At 43.1% G+C, this 26,667-nt stretch overlaps 1 protein-coding gene across 1 annotated transcript; it reads left to right on the top strand.

Moving 5' to 3' along the window:
* The first annotated feature begins 1,329 nt into the window (after positions 1–1,329).
* NCL (nucleolin) lies at positions 1,330–13,689 on the top strand. The gene is made up of 14 exons (XM_080667352.1): positions 1,330–1,558; positions 2,747–2,860; positions 4,089–4,575; positions 4,962–5,156; positions 5,263–5,349; positions 5,544–5,685; positions 6,255–6,379; positions 8,659–8,782; positions 9,630–9,787; positions 10,293–10,416; positions 10,652–10,785; positions 11,315–11,441; positions 12,895–13,118; positions 13,221–13,689. Exons 1-14 carry the CDS (start codon positions 1,541–1,543, stop codon positions 13,295–13,297), a joined length of 2,136 nt encoding a protein of 711 aa, XP_080523478.1. The 5' UTR covers positions 1,330–1,540; the 3' UTR covers positions 13,298–13,689.
* Positions 13,690–26,667: the final 12,978 nt, after the last annotated feature.

Below are 26,667 nucleotides of genomic sequence, written 5' to 3'. Positions count from 1 at the left end.
GTGAAGATCCCTGGAGAGAAGACAGGGAATAGATGCTGGGGAGATGGAAACCAGAGGCAAGATCCATTTGAAGCTCCTGGAAGATTTTCTGAGCTGCTGCTGAGCAGTATGCTTAGAAACCCCGACCTGTGTATAGCAGGATTTCTCTCAGGTAGGGCTCAGCCTCCTGGAGGTAGAAGGGAAAGCTGACCATGGGCCTGGACTAGGAGGTACAGGAGAGTCAGGGAGGGTGAGCATCTGGGCCCATGACCAGCTCACCTCCAGCAGGCTCAGGGGTCCCCTGGTCACTGGCACAGTTGGTTAAGTGTGGTGCCATCCACCCTGAGGTCCCTGATTCAATTCCTGGTCAGGGCACATGCCTGGGTTGCAGACTGGATCCCCAGTAGGGAGCATGCAGGATGCAGCCGATCAATGATTTTCTCTCATCATTGAGAGCTGAGGGCTGAGCCCTGAGTCTCTGAGCTGGCAGGTGAAGGTTCTCAGGCTGCCTCCAGGAGAGGAAGGCCAGGTCCTTTCACTCTGGGGCCTGAAGCCCGGTTTCCTTGTCCCTGGAAAGGGATCGTCTGTGGGAGGCAGCAACTTCCTGCTTGTGTCTTAGGTCCCATTTGGCTTCTCAGCAATTCCATTAACCTTGGAACCAATTACCTGCTTGAACTGTTTATTTTTAATCTTCACCTGGAGGTATTTTTTCCATTCTTTTTCAGGGAGTTGGGAGGGAGAGGATGGGAGAGAAACATCAATGCAAGAGACACATCAATTGGTTGCCTCCCACACTAGCCCCGACTGCCTTTATTCACAGCTCTCAGGAGGCAACTTTAGGCAGGTGGCCCGGGAAGGAATCACTTGCAGACCGACCGGGGGATTTTCTGACCCGGGCTAAGGTGGGCCTCCCACTCTGGCGTTGTGAACCTAGGTCTCGGGCTCACCAAGAAAATATGGGCGAATTCCTTTCTCCATGGCAGCCGAGAAGCTAAGCATGGAGTGCGGGACGGGGATATCGAAAAACTCTACCGGAGTCGACAGGATCCGGACACATCGGGAGCAGGAAAGGGCCAGTACCACAGCCCCCCGAAATCGGCACACGCGGCGCCAAAAAATGTCCGTCCCAAGGCGCAGGCTCCGGAGGGGCACTTCAGTAACCGCGCGCCCACGACCCAATCAACGTCGGCCTTGCACAAAGCGAACCTCCCCCTCAGGCCGCCGAAACGGAATCTCCACCCTTTCCTCCGGCGGCCTTGGCCCGCCCACTCCTGCCGAGGCTCCGCCCCGCGACGTCCTCGATAGAGATTCACGATTGGCTTGTGGGATGAGCGCCAACTCTGGTTGGTTGAAGTGGAGTCACGAGGGCACAGTCGTCGCCTTTCCAGAGGGGATTACTGGGCAGGCTCAGTCTTTCGCCTCAGTCTCGAGCTCTAGCTGGTAGCGAGACGTACGCGCTCCGGTTCTTCAGTTCCAGCGGCCGCCATCGACGCCGTTTGATTCCTTTGGGCACATCTGCGCCACTCACCCGCCACACACTCCGCCGTCATAAGCCGCCGTCATGGTGAAGCTCGCAAAGGTAAGAGGCCTTCCTCGCGCAATCACGGACGCCGAGGCCTATTTTCTGAGGAGCGCGCGCGCGGCTCCGCGAGGAGGAGGGCCTGCGCGCTGTCCCAGGCGCATTCGAGGGCGCCATGCTGCGGGAAGTCTCGCGTGATTAGTGCGGAGGTCTCGCGTTTTTTGGGTACTTTTTGGCGAGGTGGAGAGCTTCGGCAGGTGTTGCTGATTCGGCGTGGAAAGACTTCACGACTGAGCGTAGTCCCGAGGGGGCGCTGCCCCTCGGTAGAGGGATGAGGCCAAACTCCTGGGATCGGTGAGAGCGCGACACCGCCTCCTGACGCACGTGCCTCGGCGGGCGGCCCGCCACGTGGGCCGTGCCGCGTGGGTCCTGGCATCTCCGGAGGGGACCGTTCCGTGAGGTGGGGAGTGGCGGGATTTCTTCGTTTGGAGGCCCGCGCCCTATAGGATGTTAAATATGAGGTGGGCCCCGGAAGGAGGCCCCGCCGCGTGCTTTCAGTGCCTGGCTGCGCGCACATGGTGCAGATGGCCCCACGTGGCCCTGGGGCGGGGTTTCCCTGGGAAAGGAAAATTATAAGACCAATGGTCTTAAACTTAGCTTAAGACGTGATTTTTCTTTAATGTTGCCCTAATTTAATTTCAGAGGAGTAGTGGGATAAGGTGTCAGAATTTACTGAAGGCTTTTTTTCCTTAAACTATTGGGGTGACATTGGTCAACGTGAACATACAGGTTTCAGGTGTTGGTTTCTATGTTACAAGATCTGTGCATTAAACCATGTGTTCACTACGCAGTCAAATCTCCTGTCACCATATATAAGGACCACCCCCACATTGCCATCATCAAAGGGTTTTTTAAGGTAGTTTTCCCCAGGTGGGATTTTGAGTTATTGGCCATTAAAATGGTCCCATTGTAGGCTAGTGAGTATTAAGAAATTGTGCCTGATAGAAGAGTAGATTTTGGAAGTATAAATTTTAAAGCGAATGTGCTTAAGGAAACGGGAAGAGGGAGATGATTTCTTGGAAATTGTCTTTTTACCTAAAGTTGGTTTATGTTATTTGTAATATTTAACAGAATGAAAAGTGGGTTCTGAGAAAGGGAGATGACCATTGTACTATGAGGAATGTGAGCAAAATGGTAGTGGCCTGAAATGTGGGAGGTGTAATGTGCTAATAATCATGTCTGTTTTAGGCTGGTAAAAATCAAGGTGACTCCAAGAAAATGGCTCCTCCTCCAAAGGAGGTAGAAGAAGATAGTGAAGATGAGGAAATGTCAGATGAAGAAGATGAAAGCAGTGGAGAAGAGGTAATTATGTATAATTTAATGCAGAGTCCTATACAGTCACGTTTTATGTCTGAAAATACTGGCAAAGGTAAGATTGTATTCCTTCATATGTGCCAATGGTTGAGTGTCAAAAATACCATAAGGGTAAGTAAGTATTTGGATGAGCTTGAGAGAAAAGATCTGGAGCCTCTTCCTCATGTGCCCTCTACAGGGCTTAGTGTGATGATGTATTAAATCATTTTTCCAATTTCAACATACTAGCCCCACATGCTAGGGGAGGAAACAGCCTGGACACTTAGCTGTCTTGTGTGTGGCAGTGCTGAGCATTATATTCAGGTCTGAGGTTAGCCTTACCAGATTCCTTTCCTAGCTGCCAAGCAGGTCCCTGGTTTTTTTTTTTTGTTCGTTTGTTTTGTTTTTGTATGAGTTTTGTAATACTAGTCACATTTTATAATGTTGTGGAGTGAGGAACGCCACCTCCCTTTGTGCTGATAATGATACTCTGGTACTCCTGGCTACTGTTGCTTACTGTAAAAACAACTACAAGTTTTATTTTAACACATAACTGGTGTTAATAAAAAGTAGCTTTGAGTGTGACTTGAATGTAGATAATGTTTTTATCAAGCTAACTGCTCACTCTTTGTATTAATTTTGCAAGGATTGTCCAGCCTATTTGATACTCATTTTATCTCTGGTCCTAAGACTGAGCTTTCAGTAAACTTTATACCACCTCCCCAAATGATTTAATAACACTTAACAGTTAGATGTTTTAGTTACAGGAATTAATTCATAATCCTTAAAACAACATGTAACATTGGTTATCATAGTCAGAAGAGAAAAAAAGTTGAGGCTTTAAAAAATCTTTGCTCGGGCCACACAGTAGCCGATGAGATCCACACAGTCTATTTTCAGACTGCATTTTGGGTACTTTTTGGCGAGGTGAAGAGCTTCGCCAAAGCTGAAGCAATTGCTAGAGGATGAGGTACAGAAAATCACAAGTCTGGGTCTAGAGGTGTTTGAACTGTTACAGGTTCATTATGATTGGATATTTTACCTGAAAATGAGGACTGTGATTTCATAGGTACAGAGAAGGACATGTAACATGATGCTATAGTTCAGCATGCTAGTATATATCTAATGCATGTGGTCTTGAACCAGAGGTAGTGCCAGAATTTAGCACTCATTTATGTGGAACCAGTGCTCTTTGAGTTTGAAAATAGACTCATGTTTATTTTTATTTAATTTCCAGGTTATCATTCCTCAGAAAAAAGGCAAGAAGGCTACAACTCCAGGAAAGAAGGTGATGGTTTCCCCAACAAAAAAGATTGCAGTTGCCACACCAGGCAAGAAAGCAGTTGTCACCCCTGGCAAAAAGGCAGTGGCTGTGCCAACCCCTGGCAAAAAGGCAGCAGTTACACCAGCCAAAGCATTAGCCACACCTGGTAAGAAGGGAGGCACACCAGGCAAAGCATTGGTAGCAACGCCTGGTAAGAAGGGAGCAGCCACCCCAGTCAAGGGAGCAAAGAATGGCAAGAATGCCAAGAAGGAAGATAGTGATGAGGATGATGATGATGACAGTGAAGAGGAGGATGATGACGATGAGGAGGATGAGGATGAAGATGAGGATGAATTTCAGCCAGCAGTGATGAAAGCTACTGCTGCTGCTCCTGCATCAGATGATGAGGATGATGACGAAGATGAGGAGGATGATGAGGATGAGGATGATGATGAAGATGGTAAGGCATTCTTCTGGTAGTCCTTGGGGTCTTGTTTGCAAGGTACATTAGGGGTGAGATTGTGGGATGGGTGGGCAACATGCAAACACTCCTTCCATGACTCCATGGGTGTTAGATAAAAATCCTCCCTGGGATTCTCTGTGCTGGTTGTGTACTAGTGTGGTAGCCATGAATGATTGCCTGCCTCTGATAAAATGTTTAACACAGCACATTCTATGAGTAGTTTTCATAATACAGGGTTTTGTTTCCAAGTAATCTGTTAATTCTTGCTATAACTACTAAGCACAGTACTGTATTACATATTTTTTCCCTTTAGATTTATCTGGAACTAATGTTGGTTTGGGGATAATTCTCTTGAGTTTTTGACTAGGTAGCTTTTCTTTCAGACTCTGAAGAAGAACCTATGGAGATTGCACCCGCCAAAGGCAAGAAAGCTCCCGTAAAAGCTGTTCCTGTGAAGGCGAAGAGCACAGCTGAGGATGAAGATGAAGAGGACGATGAAGATGAGGAAGAGGACGATGAAGATGATGAAGAAGATGATGAAGATGAGGAAGAGGATGATGAGGAAGAGGAGGAGGAAGGTAATTGAGCTAGATTCTAAAGTGGTTTGGTATGAGTTTTATTTAAAGAAGGTAGTGAATGTGTGGCTACTTATGGATAACACAGATTGTTTGAAATCTTGTCTAGAGCCTGTCAAAGAAGCACCTGGAAAACGAAAGAAGGAAATGGCCAAACAGAAAGCTGCTCCTGAGGCCAAGAAACAGAAAGTGGAAGGTAACTTGTCAGAATGGAGAGGGGAAGGGATTTGCACCTAATAGCACAAGTGATGAACAACAAAGGGACTTAATACTGAAACCTGATGTTAACATTGCAGTATGCTGATGTGCTGTGTATAGAAATTTACGCTGGAAATCAAATTCATCCCATACTTTATAAATCAGATTAATTTGAGTTAATTTTTTGTACAGCCACAGAACCAACTACAGCTTTCAATCTCTTTGTTGGAAACCTGAACTTTAGCAAGTCTGCTCCTGAATTAAAAACGGGTATCAGTGATGTTTTTGCTAAAAACGATCTTGCTGTTGTGGATGTCAGAATTGGTGTGTCCAGGTAGGTAAGGGGAAGTTAAGCCACCGTATTCCTGGGTCTGCTAATGCTTTTTCCCTCCCTTTTTAGAACATTAGTACTTTACTCTTAAGCATGAATGTGTCTTCAAAGTTTAGACATTAATGAACTGTTACTTAGATTATTAAATTGTATGACCTTCCCCAATTGAAGTTTCCATAATCTCCCTTAACTTTTGATACAGCACAAAATAATTTTTAATAAGCTATGAGCTTTTATTCTAAAAATAGGTAAAACTGTTAGATCTAAATAACCAGACAGGATTCTCCTACCTTGATGTTTAACAAGTTCTTTTGTTAGCTGTTATGAGCAGTGTAGTTAATAAAGATAAACTCAGAGGTGGACCTGCATCAGGTCTTGGTACTTAAACCTCAGTCTGTATCCTGAGCTTTCAGTGTCTTAATTTTGTTAATAGAGTATGCTGCTTTTAAACTTAATCATTGCTTGCCCCATTGCATTAGTGTAGCTGCTTGTCTAGTGTACATGTTAATAGCGCTCTTGCTTTTGGTTTTTTTAAACCTGTAATTTTTATCCTTTGCCTTATCACCTTAAAGGAAGTTTGGCTATGTGGATTTTGAATCTGCTGAGGACCTGGAAAAAGCCTTAGAACTCACTGGTTTAAAAGTCTTTGGCAATGAAATTAAACTAGAAAAACCAAAGGGAAAAGACAGTAAAAAAGGTATGTACTGCTTTAGGTAATTGTGATACTGATAGGTAATTCCTTAGTTGATATATTTCTAGTCTAATTGGCCAGGTTAAATAATTACTCTTTTTCCTCCCCCCCTCCCTGCAGTGTTGTGAGGATTAAATAAGTTAGAATGTTAAATGCTTACAGTAGTGCCTGGCAGTGTTTGCTGGTGCTAGAAATTCCTGAGTCAGCAAGTAATAATGAACTTAGAAAAAATAACTGTTTAGCTCTGGCTGGTGTTTAGCTCTGAGTTGGTGAACATCATCTCGTGCACCAAAAGGTTGCCTGTTCAAATTCCCAGTCAGTACACATGCCCAGGTTGCAGGCTTGATCCCCGAGTAGGGGGTGTGCAGGAGGCAGCCAATTGATGCCTCTTTTCCTAAATCTTAAAAATCTTCAAAAGAAATATAGCTTAGCCATTGTGGCTCAGTCATTGAGCGGTGACCTATGAAACAGGTGGTCAGGGTTCCATTCCTGGTCGGGGCATATATATGCCCAGGTTGCAGGCTTGAACCCCAGTGTGGGGCGTGGGAGAGGCAGCTGATCAATGATTCTCATCGTTGATGTTTCTAATCTACCTCCCTCTCTGAAATCAATAAAAATGTATTTAAAAAATATGTAATTGTTTAGACGTACAGGCATACCCTAATATGGGGAGATCGTTCCTCACTGGAATTAGATCAAATCCCTGACTATTCTTTTTGTATCCTTCATATACTTTGTCATGTTTCATGTGTGTTCATGACTTTTTTAAGATGTTTAAATTGATTTTGAGAGAGGAGGGGGAGAGAGAGAGATCCATCAGTCGGCCACTGGGGATTAAGCCCACAACCCAGGCTTGTGCCTTTGCCCAGCCAATTGAGCTACACTGGCCAGGGCTGCTCATGACTTTATTATTATTATTTATTTATTTATTTTTTAAAATATATTTTATTGATTTTTTTACAGAGAGGAAGGAAGAGGGATAGATAGAAACATCGATGAGAGAGAAACATCTATCAGCTGCCTCCTGCACACCTCCCACTGGGGATGTGCCCGCAACCAAGTTACATGCCCTTGACCGGAATCGATCCTGGGACCTTTCAGTCCGCAGGCTGACGCTCTCTCCACTGAGCCAAACCGGTTTTGGCACATGACTTTATTTTTTTATTTTTTTATTTTTTTTTATTTTTTTTAAAATATATTTTATTGATAGTTTACAGAGAGGAAGGGAGAGGGATAGAGAGCTAGAAACATCGATGAGAGAGAAACATCGATAAGCTGCCTCCTGCACACCTCCCACTGGGGATGTGCCCGCAACCAAGGTACATGCCCTTGACCGGAATCGAACCTGGGACCCTTCAGTCCGCAGGCCGACGCTCTATCCACTGAGCCAAACCGGTTTCGGCGGCACATGACTTTAAATTAAAGACTGCCCACCGGTGTGGCTCAGTGCATGAGCATTGACCTTTAAGCCAGGAGGTCACGGTTTGATACCCCGTGTGGGGCAGGTGTACAGGAGGCAGCCAATCCATGATTCTTTCATCATTGATGTTGCCATCTGTCCCTCTGCCTTCCTCTGTGAAATCAATAAGAATATATTTTAAAATATGTATATATTTTGATTTTAGAGAGGAAGGGAGAGAGAGACATCAATGATGAGAGAGAATCATGGATTGGCTGCCTTTTGCAAGCCCCCCACTGGGGATCCAGCCTGCAACCCGGCTTGTGTCCTTGACTGGAATGAAATCTGGGACCCTTCAGTCCATAGGCTGATGCTCTATCCACGGAGCCAAACCATCTAGGGCAGTGGTTGGCAAACAGCGGCTTGCGAGCCGCGGTTTGCCACTCTGTTGACTAATGAGTTTGCCGACCACTGTCATATACTACCCTTTACCTCTTTGCACACAATATGCCACAATTGCATAATCCTCACAGCTTCCAACTACACGGTAACATTTAGTCTACCAGTGGTCAGCAAACTCATTAGTCAAAAGAGCCGCAGTTTGCTGACCACTGAACTAAGGCGAAAATATATTTTTGAAAGAAGATTAACTGCTAAGCACCTACTAGGTTGAGTTCTAAGTATCCAGCATATAGTTTGATGTCGGGTGTGACAGGAGCTTGTGTCTTGCTACTGCTGTATCGCCATACTATTAGTGTCTTTCTTGTACATTTATAGGACCCCAAATTATTTCCTAAACAGAACTTTTCTATTGGTCATTTGATCTTGCAGGTAAGGAGAAAGGTCTTTTAATCCATCGTACTCATTTTGTGTTTTTTAAATCTAGATCGAGATGCAAGAACACTTTTGGCAAAAAATCTGCCTTATAAAGTTACTCAGGACGAATTAAAAGAAGTGTTTGAAGATGCTATGGAAATCAGATTAGTCAGCAAGGATGGAAAAAGTAAAGGGTATGTTTTCTGTCTATTGGAATGTTAAGAATTTTATAAATCAATGTGATTCTAATTGATAAAAGGAACGACCCAACTTCCTATGTGTATGATTTGGGCAAATCTATAACCTGTGCCTTGATTTTCTATCCGTACAATCGAGATAATGTACTTAATTCATAGTGATTTTAAAAGACGAGTTAATGTGAAAAAAGGATTACAAAATGTATAGTGTATGCTTTGTAAGGAATGGCAATTATTTTATAGTGAGGTGGGCTTACTGTGAACACATTTTCTAGGAATACTTGGCAAACTTAATGGGAGGAAAGTTTTTTGCTAAACTTACCTGAGGACATTTTTGTCCATTTCTTTTTCAGAAAATGGAAGAGAGAATCATTGATATGAGAGAGACACATAGGCTGGTTGCCTCCTGCTGTGCCCCTGAGCCTTTGTTAGTGAGTCTGACACTAACCAGTAACCCACACCAGCCAGGGTGGGAGGAAAGTTTTAATTGAAAAATGGAAGATGGCAGAAACCTCAAACATTTCAACTAGTATAAAATTGGACATTTTTGTTGTACTCAGCTGAAGTAAGGTCATTGCTGAGATGAAAACATTTGTGTTAAAAATTAATGTGATTGTCCAACCTTCATGGCAAACCAGGAAGTCATGGTTTGATTGAGGCCAGCTGGGTTTCGGGCTCAATCCCCAGTGTGGGGCATATAGGAGGTGGCCAATCAGATTCTTTCTCATCATTGATGTTTCTATCTCTCCCTCTCTCTCTCTGAAATCAGTAAAAATATATATAATTAAAATTAATATGGTTTTAAAAATCAAGCAAATTCTTTTCTTAAAACACCCTTTTGCAGGATTGCTTATATTGAATTTAAGACAGAAGCTGATGCAGAGAAAACCTTGGAAGAAAAGCAAGGAACAGAAATAGATGGCCGATCCATTTCTCTGTACTATACTGGAGAGAAAGGTCAAAATCAAGACCATAGAGGTGGAAAGAACAGCACTTGGAGTGGTAAGAATTTATAGTCTTCCTACAGGGTTCCAGAATTGATGGAGCGAAATCCTTTGCATCTTTGAACTTTATATAAGTTGACTAAGTGTAGATGTAGTTAAGCAAGTTACGCTTCTATTTGTAATAGTAATTCTGTGTCTTGATTGAGAGCTATATGAAATCATTTTTCATTAGAACAGACAAATTTAACTTCTTTGTTTTATATTTTAAATGACAATGTACATTTTTAAAATTTTACTTAATATACATTTTAAAATTAGAATATTGTTCTAGGAAGATATAGATCAGTAGTCAGCTTACACTTTTGAATAACAGGAATGAAAGGAAGCCAGACATAACTGCATTATAGGTACTCAGTATATTGAGACACTAGAATGGGATTCTATCTGCATCAACATTCATATGTTAACTCTCCTAAGCACAGAAATTCTTAACAAGATACAGCTGTGGCTGAAGTTGCAAACCACTGTTTCACAGTCTTAATTTGGCATCTCTTTATTTGTAGGTGAATCAAAAACTCTGGTTTTAAGCAACCTTTCCTACAGTGCAACAGAAGAAACTCTTCAGGAAGTATTTGAAAAGGCAACATTTATCAAAGTGCCCCAGAACCAAAATGGCAAATCTAAAGGGTATAATAATTTGTATTTTTATGTTGTCAGTCATTGGCTGTAAGAGTGTCTTGAATAGTAGATATAATCCTCTAACTCTGTCTGTTAGAAGCTGAATCGTTTTTAGCTATATATATAAGTTTAAAATAAAGAGCCTCATTTATTTGCTTGGGTGGGGGGGGGGAAGGCTTATGGCATCAGATGTGATTGAGAGGAGCCATGAGCTTGATAACTTATTTTAAATATTCATCCTCAGGTATGCATTTATAGAATTTGCTTCATTTGAAGATGCTAAAGAAGCTTTAAATTCCTGTAATAAAAGAGAAATCGAGGGCAGAGCAATCAGGCTGGAATTGCAAGGACCCAGAGGATCGCCTAATGCAAGAAGCCGTAAGTTACAATTACCATGGTGTTGTGGTTGGGGGATAACTCCCCTCAGTGCCATGCTTTAACTTGGGTCAGATCTAGAGGTGAACTTTTTTTTCTGTTGTTGCTGAGTAAATGACACTGGATATGATGACCGATTATCTGAGAAATAATTGATGAAATTCAAGAAAATTCCTCTAGATAGTCAAGTTCTGATCCAGCCACGTCAGCTCTGAGCAACAAATCTGCCCATGGTTTACTGCCCTGTGTGGTGGTTGTCGCTACCTGCTTAAGACCTGTCTCACTTGTTTGGATTGGCTCTCCTGCTTTCTATAAAAGATCTGCTTTGGTGGTCAAGGTAGACTTGAGATAGCAGTTGATTTAAGCCCTTTGCATTTCATTAAATATTAGTTGGCTAAGATAACCTTCTTTTTCTCATAGAGACACTTTAGGGTTCCAATATGACAAGCATTCTTGGCTAGTAGTCATTCTGAATATTACATAAGTCCATGTCATCATTATGAATGAACGGTTATTTTTTGTTCTTCCCCAGAGCCATCCAAAACTCTATTTGTCAAAGGTCTGTCTGAGGAGACTACGGAAGAGACATTGAAGGAGTCATTTGATGGCTCTGTCCGGGCAAGGATAGTCACTGACCGGGAGACGGGCTCTTCCAAAGGGTAAGGTGCAGGAGGGTACAGTGTCCACTGAGTGGGGACCTCTCATCCAATGTGTCTTCTCATTGAGCTCCTTTCTGTCGCTCTGTGGCAGTTTATGGATTCGCACGAGAAGAAGAGACAATTCACAGAGCTAGCATTATTTTGCCTCCTGTCTTCAGAGGTATATGCTGCTGTTTTGTGAGACATTTTTGCATTTAGGCTGTCAGTAAACCCAGTTTCAACTTTCTGGACAGAGCTACTCTTACCACTTTGGTCATTCCTCAGTTGAGCAAAGCTACTTTCTAGGGGTTAACTTTGGCATTTACAGTCAAACCTCAGTTCTCAAATGTCTACCATCTCAAACAGTTCTGTACTTGACAAACTTGTTCACAGAAAATAATTTTTTTCTAATAACAAAACTGCAGTTCTAGACCTGATAACCCTTTCATGCTGATACATTAGCATGACAAAAGGCATCTCTCAGGCTACAAACAGGAGAGAATGTAAGTCAGTTTACCTCTAAACTTCTAGTAACTACGGTTCTCGACCCACGGTTCTCAACCTGTGAGTCGCGACCCCTTTGGGGGTTGAACGACCCTTTCACAGGGGTCACCTAAGACATCCTGCATATCAAGTATTTACATTACGATTCATAACAGTAGCAAAATTACAGTTGTGAAGTAGCAACGAAAATAATTTTATGGTTGGGGGTCACCACAACGTGAGGAACTGTATTAAAGGTCGCGGCATTAGGAAGGTTGAGAACCACTGTTCTAGTTGTTAACATCTCAGGAAATCGTGCTGTGAATATTTTTGTGTGTTTCGCTGGTGAAATGGATGATTAACATAATTTTAAAACGAGTGCTGATGTTGCTGTGTGAAAGTGTTCGCAAAACAATGATCACAGGAAATTGAGATAGAAAAACTTGTTGATTTGGATAAATGAAAAGCAGCAGGCTGAGGCCATGATTCCTGAGAAAGAAGATGCTGCTCCACTGGAATGTGTGCTGAAAGTGATTTAAGGCTAGTTAAGGTCGCATCGACCTATGAACCAGGAGGTCACGATTCGATTCCTGATCAGGGCACATGCCTGGCTTGTGGGCTTGATCCCCAGATCATCCTCGCTGATCATTGATGTTTCTCTCTCTCCCCCTCTCCCTTTGTCTCTAAAATTAAAAATAAAAATATATATTAAGTAAATAAAGCTAGTAGGGGTGGTTCCATAAAAGTAAGAAGAGAAATGTTTGTTTATATATTAAACAATGTGTTAGACATGTACTATGTATCAGAAAGGTTAAAATGGAATCCGTAGTCTGGAATGGATTCAATTTACATTTCTAGTGGGAAAAACGATTTCCATTTTTGAACAAATTGCTTTTTGAGCCTTCTGGGATGAATTAAGTTAGAGAACCTAGGTTCCACTGTATTCCATATATCTTTGCTTTATAATGGATAATTTCATTTGGTGGTTTAGGTTTGGTTTTGTAGACTTCAACAGTGAGGAAGATGCCAAAGCCGCTAAGGAGGCCATGGAAGATGGTGAAATTGATGGAAACAAAGTTACTTTGGACTGGGCCAAGCCTAAGGGTGAAGGTGGCTTCGGGGGTCGTGGTGGAGGCAGAGGTGGTTTTGGAGGCAGAGGTGGCGGCAGAGGTGGCCGAGGTGGATTTGGTGGCAGAGGCCGGGGAGGTTTTGGAGGTAAGGAGCATCGAGATCTGCATTAGTGGTGTCACTATCACTGGGGGAGGGAGACCTGGAAGGTTTTCACCTGTTCTTTAATGATGTCTTCCCTTCCTTCAGGCCGAGGAGGCTTCCGAGGAGGCAGAGGAGGAGGAGGAGACCATAAGCCACAAGGAAAGAAGACAAAGTTTGAATAGTTTCTTCTATCCCCGTCTTTCCCTCTTCCATTTGAAAAAGAAAGGACTCTGGTGTTTTTACTCTGTTACCTGATCAATGACAGAGCCTTCTAAGGACATTCCAAGACAGTATACAGTCCTGTGGTCTACTTGGATATCCATTTAGATAACATTTCAAAGGAGATACCCTGTTGGTTTTGACTGGATATTCGTATAAACTTTTTAAAGAGATGAGTGGTAGAGCTAACCCTTATCTGTAAGTTTTGAATTTATATTGTTTCTTCCCATGTACAAAACCATTTTTTTCCTACAAATAGTTTTTTTTGTGTGTGTTGGGGTATAAAGGAGAGCAGAATGTTTTATCATAATTTTGCTTCAGCAGCTATGGGACAAATTAAAAGTCCTAAACTCTGGTGCCAGACTTGTACTTCCTAGAGTGTTTCTCCTGGAATATTGCTGAAGGTGGAGCATGGTAAACCCACTTCAGATCCACCCCACTCCCTGATGGAAATGCTTGGTGCTTAGGTTTCAAATGCTCTAGCCAAAAGTTTGGTGAAATGGAAGTTTCATCTGGCTTCTTGGGGGTCCAGTGTGTTCTAACAAGTGCTCCGGAAAGAGGAACAGGAGCCCTTTAGTTAGGCCGCCTTAGATACACACTGAGAATATGGATTCTGGAATAGTCAGTGACTAACAAATAGAGTTCATGCTGGATGGATGGACCAATGGGGACTGTGTGGCTGGGGAGGAAACTACCAATCCAATAGATGGGCCTGGTATTTTTTTGTCTACCAGCAACCTTAGGTGGAACTATAAGAAAGGCCTTTGGTTTTGTACTATGTGTAGTACCCAGACATAGTACCAGACATTCTAACTGATTTATTAAACATTCCCTGTCCCTGTTATACACACACACACACACACACTTTTGTTAGAAGTTAAAGGCCGATGAGATGGTGCCCCCACCCCAGCTGATGTGGCTCAATGGTTGAATATTGACCTATGAGCCAGATGTCACAGTTCAGTTCCTGGTCTGGGCACATGCCAGGGTTGCAGGTTTGATCTCTAGTAGGGGGCATGCAGGAGACAACTGATAAATGATTTGATTTTTTTATGGAGAGGAAGGGAGAGGGATAGAGAGAAACATCGATCAGCTGCCTCCTGCACATTTCCCACTGGGGATGTGCCCGCAACTGAGGTACATGCCCTTGACCGGAATCAAACCCTGGACCTTGCAGTCTGCAGGCCGAAGCTCTATCCACTGAGCCAAACCAGTTAGGGCTGATTCTCATGGTTCTCTCCCTCTGAAATAGAGAAGAAAAAAAATTTTTTTTTAAATATATTTTATTGATTTTTTACAGAGAGGAAGGGAGAGGGATAGAGAGCTAGAAACATTGATGAGAGAGAAACATCGGTCAGCTGCCTCCTGCACACCTCCCACTGGGGACGTGCCCGCAACCAAGGCACATGCCCTTGACCGGAATCGAACCCGGGACCCTTGAGTCCGCAGGCCGTCGCTCTATCCACTGAGCCAAACCGGTTTTGGCGAAAAAATTTTTTAAAGTGCCCCAGGTGACAGCTGAGATTTTTAAAAAAAATCTATTTTTATTGATTTTAGAGAGGGAGAGAAAAATACCAATGATGAGAGAACCATTGATTGGCTGCCTCCTGCATGTCCCCTACTGGGGACTGAACCTGAAACCCGGGCACGTGCTCTTGATTGGAATTGAACCTGGGATATCAGTCCGCAAGCTGATGTTCTATCCACTGAGCCAAACCAGCTAGGGCACAGCTGAGATTTTTGAAATCGGCCATCTCTAAAAGCAGGTGGACTTAACTACCTGTTGACTAATCAGACTAGTAAAAACGAAATAAAAATGCAATACTGGTAGAATTCAATAAATTTACAGGGAAACCAACCTAAAAGAGGTAAATGGGCAGTTTTGTCTCATTTTTTGCTAGTGGGATGTGGAAATCTTAAGCCATGTTGCACAGTGGCCACTTACCAGTCCTGTTCCAAGTACTAAGGACTTAAGAGCAAAACAAAGGTCTTGCTTTTGAGGGATGGTAAGTGCTAATGAAAGTGGTGCTGCCAAGGGAGGTCTGTCCTCTGATAGGGAAACCAAAACAAGCTGGGAGCCAGTATTTTCCTAGACTTTAAAAGTTCCAGTTAATCCAAGCATGTCATTAAATTTCAACTCTTAAAAGGCTGAGTGGAGTTAGAACTGAACATATCAAAAATGGTTTTGTTAATGGTGCTTAATCCCTCCTAAACTGTCAAGGGCCTGTGCGGGATCTTTGTGGGCCTCCAGGGACCCATGAACATTGACTAGGGCCTTCTCCCAAGCAAATTCTTTTTAAAAAAATATATTTTATTGATTTTTTACAGAGAGGAAGGGAGAGGGGATAGAGAGCTAGAAACATTGATGAGATAGAAACATCGATCAGCTGCCTCCACACTCCCTACCGCGTATGTGCCCACAACCAAGGTACATGCCCTTGACTGCAATAGAACCCGGGACCCTTGAGTCCACAGGCCGACGCTCTATCCACTGAGCCAAACCAGTTAGGGCTCTCAAAGCAAATTCTTGGCTGCTTTGCTCAACTATTAAGAGGCCTAAGAGTGTAATAGGCAATTTGGGAATCTAGGAGCATGAAGTAGGATTGCACCTAGCTCAGGTCCAACAGTCTGCTTATTCAATGCTTGTCTGACTTGGAAACTTAGAGTAGGGTTTTGGGGGCTTGTTGAAGGGAAGGGAAAGGAGGCTAGAGCCTGACCTGATAATTGCAAGAGGAGTTCTTGGGTGCTAGGGTAGGGCCGGTACTATAAGATACCTGTCCTGCCATTAGAGTTAGTCTCTGGTAGATAATGCTGAAACTGTGTCCACAATATGGGCAGGAAAGTTAAGGTGGTTCTTGCTATTTCCTTCCCATTAAGGGATGGAAACATCAGGTCCTGTTAACTCTAGGGGTGTGCTGGTTTACAGTAGAATGAAGATGAGGATGGAGGCCCAGCCAGCGTGACTGGTTGAGCTTTGACCTATGGAACCAGGAGGTCACCGGTCGATTCCCAGTCAGGACACATACCTAGGCTGAGGGCTCAATTCCCAGTGGGGGGTGTGCAGGAGGCAGCAGATTAATGATGATCATCATTAATATTTCTATCCCTCTCCCCTTTCTGAAATAAAAATGTTAAGAAAAAAGGATGAAGTTGGAGGGCGATTACCCTGCAGGCTGGAGAGGAGTGCTAGGGCTTGCATTTAGCGTCAGGCCCTGTAAACATCCCAGGCCTTGCTGGTACCTGTCTGGTTTCTAATTTGGTGGGTTGGGTGAGGACTTGCTGCCATTTTAGAAAAGGAGTCCCTTTCAGGAAATGGTTGTCCCTACTTTTGTCATTCTTCCAGCAGGTGGCAGCATATCCATAAGAATGTGGAAACCTGATGTGTCAGGGAAGCCTGAAGATTAGTTTCAGGCCAATGGATCTTGAACTCCATACTCTTCCCTCAGATTAGTGACAGGGCCTGGGAATCTGCAGGAAGTCCACTCAAGACACTTTGAGAGATGTTGCAGAAGCCCCTAAGTGGATTCCAATTGGATCCAAGAACTAAAATCATAGAATGTTTCTGTGCTCTTTTCTCTTGAGTTATCCCTTCTATATCTATGGTCTATCTCCTTATGTCTCAATCTCTGTCTCTCCTCAGCTTTAAGAAATGCCCTAATCTTTCTTCCAAAAAGAGGTTGTCCCCTGACCCTCCCTCCCCACCAAGCTGTTCCCTCTTCCTTTCATTGCCAAACAGAAATACCACAATCTGGCTCTCAGCATTGTGGCTTCAGTCCTCATATCCCTACCCCTCTGGTGCTCATTAAGAGTCAAAGGCTGGGCTACTCCTCCTTGTGGGGGCAGCCCGGCAGGGGTCCTCCTCTAATAAAGCCTGTAGTCCTGGAAAAAAAAAAGTCAAAGGCTGAAAATCAGTGGTCAGTCTTTCATCCAGTTTATGGCTTCTCTGGAGCATCTGACAGATGATCCCTCCTTCTTGCCTGAAACTCCCTCTCCTCCACCCTTCAAAGATGGGGTGACACACCAGAGTGGTGGCTCTGTGACAGTAGTCTGAAGTGGAAAGGGAAGGGAAATAACAAATCCTGGGATTAGGGCTTATCTCAGCAGACCTGATTTTCACCAATTAATGGATATGAACCAATGGCTGTTCCTCATAGGCCAGGTAACCTGTAATGGCAGTTGACAGGCCTGGAGGGTTCATTGCTGGTCCCTTTATCAGTGGTTCTCAACCTTTCTAGTGCCGCGACCCTTTAATACAGTTCCTCATGTGGTGACTCCCAACCATAAAATTATTTTCGTTGCTACTTCATAACTAATTTTGCTACTGTTATGAATCGTAAATATTTGTATTTTCCAATGGTCTTAGGCTCTACAACAGCAGTTCTCAACCTGTGGGTCGCGAACACAGGTTGAGAACCGCTAGCAGGGTCGCCTAAGACCATCAGAAAACACAGATATTTACATTATGATTCATAACGGTAGCAAAATTACAGTTATGAAGTAGCAAATAATTTTATGGTTGGGGGTCACCACAACATGAGGAACTGTATTAAAAGGTCGTGCATTAGAAAGGTTGAGAACCACTGCTCTACATGGAAACATGTTCTTGGCAAACTCTGAATGAAGGGACTTAGTTTTGTTCACTGTTCTGTCCTGTGGGTGTAGAACAGTACCTGACACATACCAGGTGCTCAGCGATGAATGAAGGAACCCTGGAGAAACTCCTTTACTTGACTGCAGGGAACCCTATGGTGGCAGTGGAAGAGGATCTTAATGGCCAGGAGTTCCTAAGTATAAAGTTATCTTTTTTGTGTTGGGAATTTTTTGGGAGTCTGGTAAAGCCTTTGAACCTCTTAGAATAAATGTCTTCAAAATTATTTTTAATTTTCACAAAGGACAGGTTTTTATTGAGTTTTCTGAGAGAGGAAGGGAGAAAGAGAGCGACATCAAATGAGAGAGGATGGTTGCCTCTCTACTGCTCCAACCAGGGGTCAAACCCGCAATGTAGATATGTATCCTGATCGATGATTGAAGCTGGAATCTTTTGCTGTATGGGATGATGCTCCAACCAACTGAGCCACCCAGCCAGGTCTCAAAATCATTTTTTTTTTTTTTACTTACAAGGGGAATCTATTAGAATAGTTACTAAAATATTTAAGAACAGCTTTTGTGATAGAATCATACGTATTGATGCATTAGATAAAATGTATTGACATCTAAAATACTGTTAGTTGGTTCTGATAATGGTGGACTGGCTTCTAACAGACTAACCCTTATGTTGATAATTATAAACTGGACAAATGTAAAACAACTTTTGGAGGTGTTGAAGGACAAACAATACCAGAAACTGAAGCAGACACTATCCTTGAAATAAGATAAGGACACTAGGTGATATTCATGCTTAGCTTGTGGTTGTAGTGTTTTCAGGTGGTGTCTAATTTCTCTTTGCAAAGAAATTGATAGAGCATTTTGTGCCTGCTCTCTGGGTAAAGCGCTCCCCAGCACTTGATCTTTGCAAGGCTGTTCTTGGCTTTATTTTCTTCTATGTGGACAGCACTACCAAGAAAGCTTGTAAATTTTCTAGATCAAAATGGTTGTTTCAGAACCTCAAATGGGAAGACATCTCATTTAGATGGTTAAAAGTATCCACCAAGTAAGGTAACCTAAGAATACAATTTTTTTCTTTAAAGTCTTTCCAGAAGTGGGCTTTCTCCGTTTCAGAAAAAGATTTCTGCTGTCAGTCTGAACAAATGCTTTAGAACTTGTCCTTCAAAAGTCACTAAGAAGCACTTCAAATGACTGTTTTCCTATTTCCTGATAAACTTTTTTTCAAATGCAATGATTAAGAGACCTGCTTCTGATAAAGTCGATGACTTTTAGAAATGTTGACAAAACATCTTTCAGGATGTTGGAAAAGTCTTTGTTCCCCATGCACGTCTATGTAAAATGACGACAAGGAGAGCTTTATTGCTAAATTTGCAAAATCAGTTTTGTAGGAGGCCCATCTGCTCAGAGAATGAATCTTTTCTATTCAGGTGAAGTTTTATTTGGCAAAAAACCTTTTTACCACTTCCAAAATGTTGACAGCCTTTGTAGTTTGCAAAGGCGATTTACAAAGTAAGAATTCTTGGGTAGCGTCAGCATGCAAAAGGCCTCCTTGGGGAATAGTGAGGCTGCTGTTTCCTGAAAGACCTACTTTAAAATGTTAAAATAAATGTCATCTATTCTCCTACATGTTACATCATTTGTTGGGGGAACTGCTTCCAATGTTTTCTTTTGACTCAATCCAGAAAGTAGCTCAGTAATTTCTGTGCGCATGTCCTGACACTGACATGCCTCCCTAAGATTGTGGGAGATTTTCTTTATACTTCTGGTAAGCAATCTTAGAGGATGCTTTCATAAAAGCTTCTTGTGAAATAGCCAATCCAAGTGTTGGAAGTGTTCCAGCTTTTTTGAATTGAGCTTTTCTTACATAAAACCCCCCTTCATCTCTATGCATTTTTAGGACATATCATGCCCTTTCTGTTTTGCTGGTTTCATTCTTCCATTCACAAAAAAATTTCAGCACAAAAATCCCTGGCTTTTGTGTCCTGTCGTATTCATTATTCAAAGTGAAACTGGCCCGGCTATTGTGGCTCAGTGTTTGAAAGTCGACCCATAAATGAGTAGGTCACTAGTTTGGTTCCCAGTCAGGGCAAATGCTGGGTTGTGGGCTCCATCCCCAGTAGGGGCCTGCAGGAGGTATCCGGTGGATGTTTCTCTACCCACTCCCTTCCTATTTCTAAATCAATAAACATATTTTTTTTCTTTTTTTAAAAAATATATTTTATTGATATTTCACAGAGAGGAAGGGAGAGGGATAGAGAGCTAGAAACATCGTTGAGAGAGAAACATCGATCAGCTGCCTCCTGCACACCTCCCACTGAGGATGTACCCGCAACCAAGGTACATGCCCTTGATCGGAATCGAACCCGGGACCCTTCAGTCCGCAGGCCGACGCTCTATCCACTGAGCCAAACCGGTTTCGGCACAATAAACATATTTTAAAAAACAACAAAAAAGTGAAACTGGATAATAGTCATTTTTTAAATGCCTTTTTAAAAAAATTGATTTGAGAGAGAAAGGGGGGAGAGATGGAAACATCTATGAAAGAGAAACATTGATTGGCTGCCCCCTGCACTACCCCTAATAGGGGCTGAGCCGCAACCCGGGCCTGTGTCCTGACTAGGAATCGAACCAGCAACCTCTTGGTGCATGGGTCGATGTTCAATCACTGAGCAACATTGTCTGGGCTGTGATGGTCTTTTGAATGTGTCAACCTGACTAGGCTACAGTCCCCAGTTCTTCCATCAAACACTAATTTAGGCATTGCTTGGGAAGTGGCAAAGGGGAAATGCTGAGGCAGGTGGCCTGGATTATGGATGGGAAGTCAAATATGCTGCCCTCCCACCAACCACCATGCATTCCCCCTGCAGACTCCACTGGTTCTTAAAGGTGCTTGGAGCTACTGTGGCTAAACTGGCTTCTGACTGGTCACTTGCTTTTGGCTCTCCCTACTGGGAACTGTGTGAAAAGGGATATCCTGAGCCACATTCTGTTCCTTTTAAATATGTTGACTGAACCTAGTCAGAATTGCATAGAGAACTAAAGGACCAAGAATGGCCCAGAGTCCCTCATTCATCCGGACTATAGACTGATGGGGGTGTCTAAGCCGACTGCAGTGAATTATGCAGTGAGCAGCATATGGGAATGCAGAGACAGAAAGTAGACACTCAGCTTGGCTGTGAAGGTCAGAGTAGATAGCAGTAGCTGAAAGGATTATAGGATTGAAGGAGAGGTTTTGTTTTTGTTTGTTTTTAATATATGAGAAACTTGAATCCATTTAGGTGACCATTGAGAAGGCCTCAAATAGGCGGGTGCATAGGAAGCATGGAAACAGACCCAACTGTACCTGAGAATCTATAATAATAAAAGCATAATATGCTAATTAGACTGGACGTCCTTCCAGATGACCTTCTGGACAAAGGTGGGGCTGTGAGGGAAGCCTGGGTCCCTGGTGCCTGTTAGCAGCCAGAGGAAGGAAGACCCGCTCTTACACGAATTTTGTGCCATCGGGCCTCTAGTTCAGTATATAATAAACTTGGCACTTTGGGTTGGTGAAGGAAAGACAGACTGGTGTGAGAACAACTGGATAACCACCTGTCTGGAGAAACATTGTGTTAGTACCTCGTGCCTTATATTAAAATAAATTTCAGGTGGATCAAAGGTATTGATATGAAAAATGAAATATAAAATACTAGAAAAAAAGTAAAATACTAGAAGAAAACATGGAAAGTGACAATTGGAAAAATATTTTCACAGAATATGAGATAAACATCTGTGATGAAGCCCTTCTACAAATAATTTAAATAGACAAGGCAATAGAAAAACAGACAAAGGTTTTGAACAAACCTTTCTCATAAAAGGAAATACAAATGACTCAAACACATGAAACAATGTGACCTTACTTGGGGTAATAGAAATACAAATTAAAACTACAACAGTATACACCTTTTCTTACCTGTTAGATTGGCAAAGATCACCATGTTTGCTAACATACTTTTGGCAAGAGGGTTGCTCTAGGGTAGTGGTTCTCAACCTTCCAAATGCCGCGACCCTTTAATACAGTTCCTCATGTTGTGGTGACCCCCAACCATAAAATTATTTTCGTTGCTACTTCATAACTAATTTTGCTACTGTTATGAATCGTAATGTAAATATCTGTGTTTTCCGATGGTCTTAGGTGACCCCTGTGAAAGGGTCGTTCGACCCCCAAAGGGGTCGCGACCCACAGGTTGAGAACCGCTGGTTGTAGACATCAGGGCTCATCCATAGAATGCAACACCGGGCAGCTTCCAGTGGAATGTTAGGCTAACTCCACACAGACTGAGGTGGGATGATCTTTCAGATTCACGTTTAAGTAACAAGTCTTTTGCCCCTATTTGTGTAAAAGATAGAAAGGGTGAGTCCTGGCTGGTGTGGCTCAGTTGGTTGAGCATTGTCCTGTGCACCAAGGTCACCAGTTTGATTCCTGGTCAGGGCACAAGCCTGGGTTGTGGGTTCAGTCCCCGAATGGGAGGCAACCAATCAATGTTTCTCTCTTTCTCTCCCTTCCCCTTCTTCTCTTTAAAATCAATAAAAACATATTTAAAAAAACACACAAAAGATAAAAAGGGTGATAGCTCCATATGTACTTGCACATTGACTATCTCAGGAAACATCCACAGAGACGGGTGGCAGTGGTGGCCTCGGGGGACCGGAAAGTAGTGATGGGCACAGGAGGGAGAGGAACTTTTCCTCATTATATTCTCTTCTGTCATTTTTGTGCCACGAGCATATACATAGTCAAAATGTAAGTAAAATAATTAAAAAACCAAATGACCAAATAGAGAAATAAACTTCCTCCAAAGGTCGAGGGGAAGCCTGGAAGCACCCAGCCTTGGCTGAAGCCCACAGATTTCCTGGGCCTCCTCTGCACAACTGTGTGGCTTAGTGACTGTCAGCTGCCCTGGTGGCTAAAGGGGAGGCCTAGGGAATCTGAAGAAGATGGAACAGGTCTTGCGGACAGAGCCTGGGCCCAGGGACAAAGCAGGCCTTATCTACCCGGACATCAGCACCTGCCAGCCCAGCCCCTGCGTGGGGGAGCAAGGCCAGGAAACCAGGGAGCTCTGTCTGAAACAAGGACAAGCTGCAGGTCTGAAGTTTGGGGTTTCTGTAGGCTGCTGGTTTCAGGTATCCCTTTAGGAGCTCATACTTTTTACCTATTTCTTTAAAAAAATAACAACAAAAAAATCCCTGGCCGGGGTGGCTCAGTTGGCTGGGTGTAGACCTGTGCACCTAGGGATTGCTGGTTTGATTCCTGGTCAGGGCACATGCCTGGGTTTTGAGGGTTTGATCACTGGTAGGGAGTGTGCAGGAGGCAACCAGTCGATGTTATGTGCTCACATCAATGTTTCTCTCTCTAAAAATCAATTTAAAAAATATTTTTTTTATATTAAAAAACAACAACCCAAATATACCACCTTGAATTTTTTTAAAACGCATACCACCCGCCGAAACCGGTTTGGCTCAGTGGATAGAGCGTCGGCCTGCGGACTGAAGGGTCCCGGGTTCGACTCCGGTCAAGGGCATGTACCTTGGTTGCGGGCACATCCCCAGTGGGAGGTGTGCAGGAGGCAGCTGATCGATGTTTCTCTCTCATCGATGTTTCTAGCTCTCTATCCCTCTCCCTTCCTCTCTGTAAAATACCAAGAAAATATATTAAAAAAAAAAATAAAACGCATACCACCTTTGCTTTATTCTGAGCACTTCAGGTCGATATGAATGGACTACTCTAGCCTTACCACCAGGTCTCTGGACTGATTGATGTTGACTTGCATTCAGTGTCTCCAGCCAGGTCACCAATGGCTCTGTAGGGAACAGCAGGTCTGGAGGTTCAGACTTCCCCACCAGAACCAGGAGGGAGGAGGGGGCCGGGGGCAGGCAAGAAACGTGTACAATGCTGAGGATCATGGTTGGAGCTCAGGCAGAGGGATTCATCTGGGCCACTCCCTCAGCTTCACGCAGTGCCCAGTTCCTCTCTGAGCGTGGCACACAGAGTCCATAAAATAAGACATTTTCCAGCCTTGAACTTGATCCCAAAAAGTGGAAATGCTTTTGAGATCTCAGTTTTAGTCATACCTTGTTCTGTCTAGCACATGTTATCATTCTGAAATTTTTCTTTTAAGTTGGCTTATCTTTCACTGGTTTTCCAGTTATTTTATTAATTATTTCACTTTTTCATCTTCCTTGCTCATTAAATCTTGTATGACCTTTCCTATTTTCAACTCTCTTAATTTCTGAGCATCTGGTTGAGTTGCTTACCTCGGCCAAGGATCCTGAGGTTGCAGAGACACCTGGCCTCCCCGACTCAGTTGGAAGGACTCAGAGTCTCCAACCTGTTGTCAGGAGGAAGAGCCTAACCCCACAGGCCTGGGGATGGAGGGCTCTTCACCCCACCTTTGGCCTCTAGTTCCTCAGACCTTCTGGTCCCTCACCAGGTAGCCCTGGCTCCACATCACCTATCTGTCCAGTACCCACAGGCTTTTGAAGCACAAATAGTAGAAATGTGAATATACTTAAATCTAGTATCTTTTTCTTTGTGACATCATCCATTGCTTTATGTAGAGAACAATAACATTTTCATGTATGGTTCCCACTGTTTTTATTTTTTACCTTTTGCCCTTTAATTTCTTTGGATTTGGATTTTGTTATGTTACTATATGATACTTTTGTTATTTTCCAAACAATCACATGTCCTAGAATCATGTCTTTTTTTTTTTTTAAATATATTTTATTGATTTTTTACAAGAGGAAGGGAGAGGGATAGAGAGTTAGAAACATCGATGAGAGAGAAACATCGATCAGCTGCCTCCTGCACACCCCCCACTGGGGATGTGCCCACAACCAAGGTACATGCCCTTGACCGGAATCGAACCTGGGACCCTTCAGTCCCCAGGCCGACGCTCTATCCACTGAGCCAAACCGGTTTCGGCTAGAATCATGTCTTGAATGAATAGTCTCTTGCTCACTAATTTTCTTTCTTTTTATTTAAAAATATATATTTTTTATTTTTTTAAGATATATATTTTTTAATCGATTTCAGAGAGGAAAGGAGAGGGAGAGAGAGATAGAAACATCAATGATGAGAGAGAATCATTGATCGGCCACTTCTTGCAAGCCCCAAACTGGGGATTGAGCCTGAAATCTGGGCATGTGCCCTTGACTGGAATCGAACCTGGGACCCTTCAGTCCGCAGGCTGATGCTCTATCCACTGATCCAAACCAGCTAGGGCAATTTTAAAAATACATTTTTATTGGTTTCAGAGAAGATGGGAGAGGCAGAGAGAGACAGAAACATCAATGATGAGAATCATTGATTGACTGCCTCCTGCACGCCCCCTACTGGGGATCGAGCCTACAACCCAGGGAATGTGTCTTAGGCTGGAATTGAACCTTCAGTCCGCAGGCCGACACTCTATTCACTGAGCCAAACCAGCTATGGCCCCACGAATTTTCAATTTCTGCTTTGTTATACACGATAGTCCTAATTATCCCAGAGTCAGTTTCTGATCTATTAAGCATCATTAATCTGAGCATGTATTGTACCAGACAATACTAATTTAACTACCGTAGTAGTTAATTTGTAATGGGTTTTTAATCTGGTAAAGCTAGTTTCTTTTATTTTCAAATATTCTTAATTAGTTTTGATTGTTTCTTCTTTCAGATGGCTTTTAAAAGAGCTTTGTCAAATTCTACCAAAAAAAAAAAAAAAGGAAAAAAGAATTTTGTATAGAATTGTTAAATGTTAAACAATATTGCTACAGGAACATATTTTTCAATTGTTTTATATCACTAAGAAAAAGTTTATATTTCTTCATTCACCTCTCATATTTATTATTAAAGGCATTCCTATTAATAATTTTTTATGGTTGTATTGCTACATACTACCAACAAATAATCAGAAACTGACATTTTAAGGCCCTGGGGGGGGTAGCTCAGTTGGTTAGAATACACGAAAGTTTCCCGATACACGAAAGTTTCGGGTTTGATCCCCGGTCAGAGCACATACAAGAATCAACCAATAAATGCATAAATAAGTGGAACAACAAATCTCTCTCTCTCTCTCTCTCTCCCTTCCTCTCTCTAAAAATCAGTTAACAAAAAAATAAATTTAAATTGGGGGTGAGCACAAATGAACAATCCTATGGACTTTGGTGGGTAGGGAATGGAAGCTAGATTGCAAGAAGGATCAATAGTACCCAATAGAAACACAATCTTGTAAGGAGGGGAATGGTGGAGGGCACAAGCTTACCTGGGGGCCCAAGGATGGGAAGCATCAGATCTTGAGCAGAGCATGAGGGTCAACTTCAAACTCAGGTTCTATGGGCTGAGTCTATCATTTTTGTTGCCTCATAACCCCTTTCTTTGGGGAACCCGTCCTTCCCTCAGTGCCTCTTCTATTATAATCCTGCTCAGGCCATGTGGCGCTAACCCTGCCCCTGGCCTCGGTGATGTCCTGATAGAGGATTCTATTCTTCTTACTGCGAACACTGGTTCACACTTTAAGTTTTGCCAGAAATATCAGAAAAGACACTCATTATTTTTTTGGGAGGGAGGGGAGTGTGAAGCTGCCTGGGACCATCTTTTCCTCCCTTTGGAGATCAAGTCAGTTCAAAGAAAAGAAGAGCAACAGATAAAGAACAATTATTTAAGCACCCAGACCCAGCCACACCTGAAACCCTAGAGATGTGTTACA

This window comes from Plecotus auritus, assembly GCF_963455305.1.
Source record: "Plecotus auritus genome assembly, chromosome: 5".
NCBI lineage: Eukaryota > Metazoa > Chordata > Mammalia > Chiroptera > Vespertilionidae > Plecotus > Plecotus auritus.
Note: the sequence above shows the minus strand (reverse complement) of the source record. Positions and strands in the feature narration are given on the sequence as shown.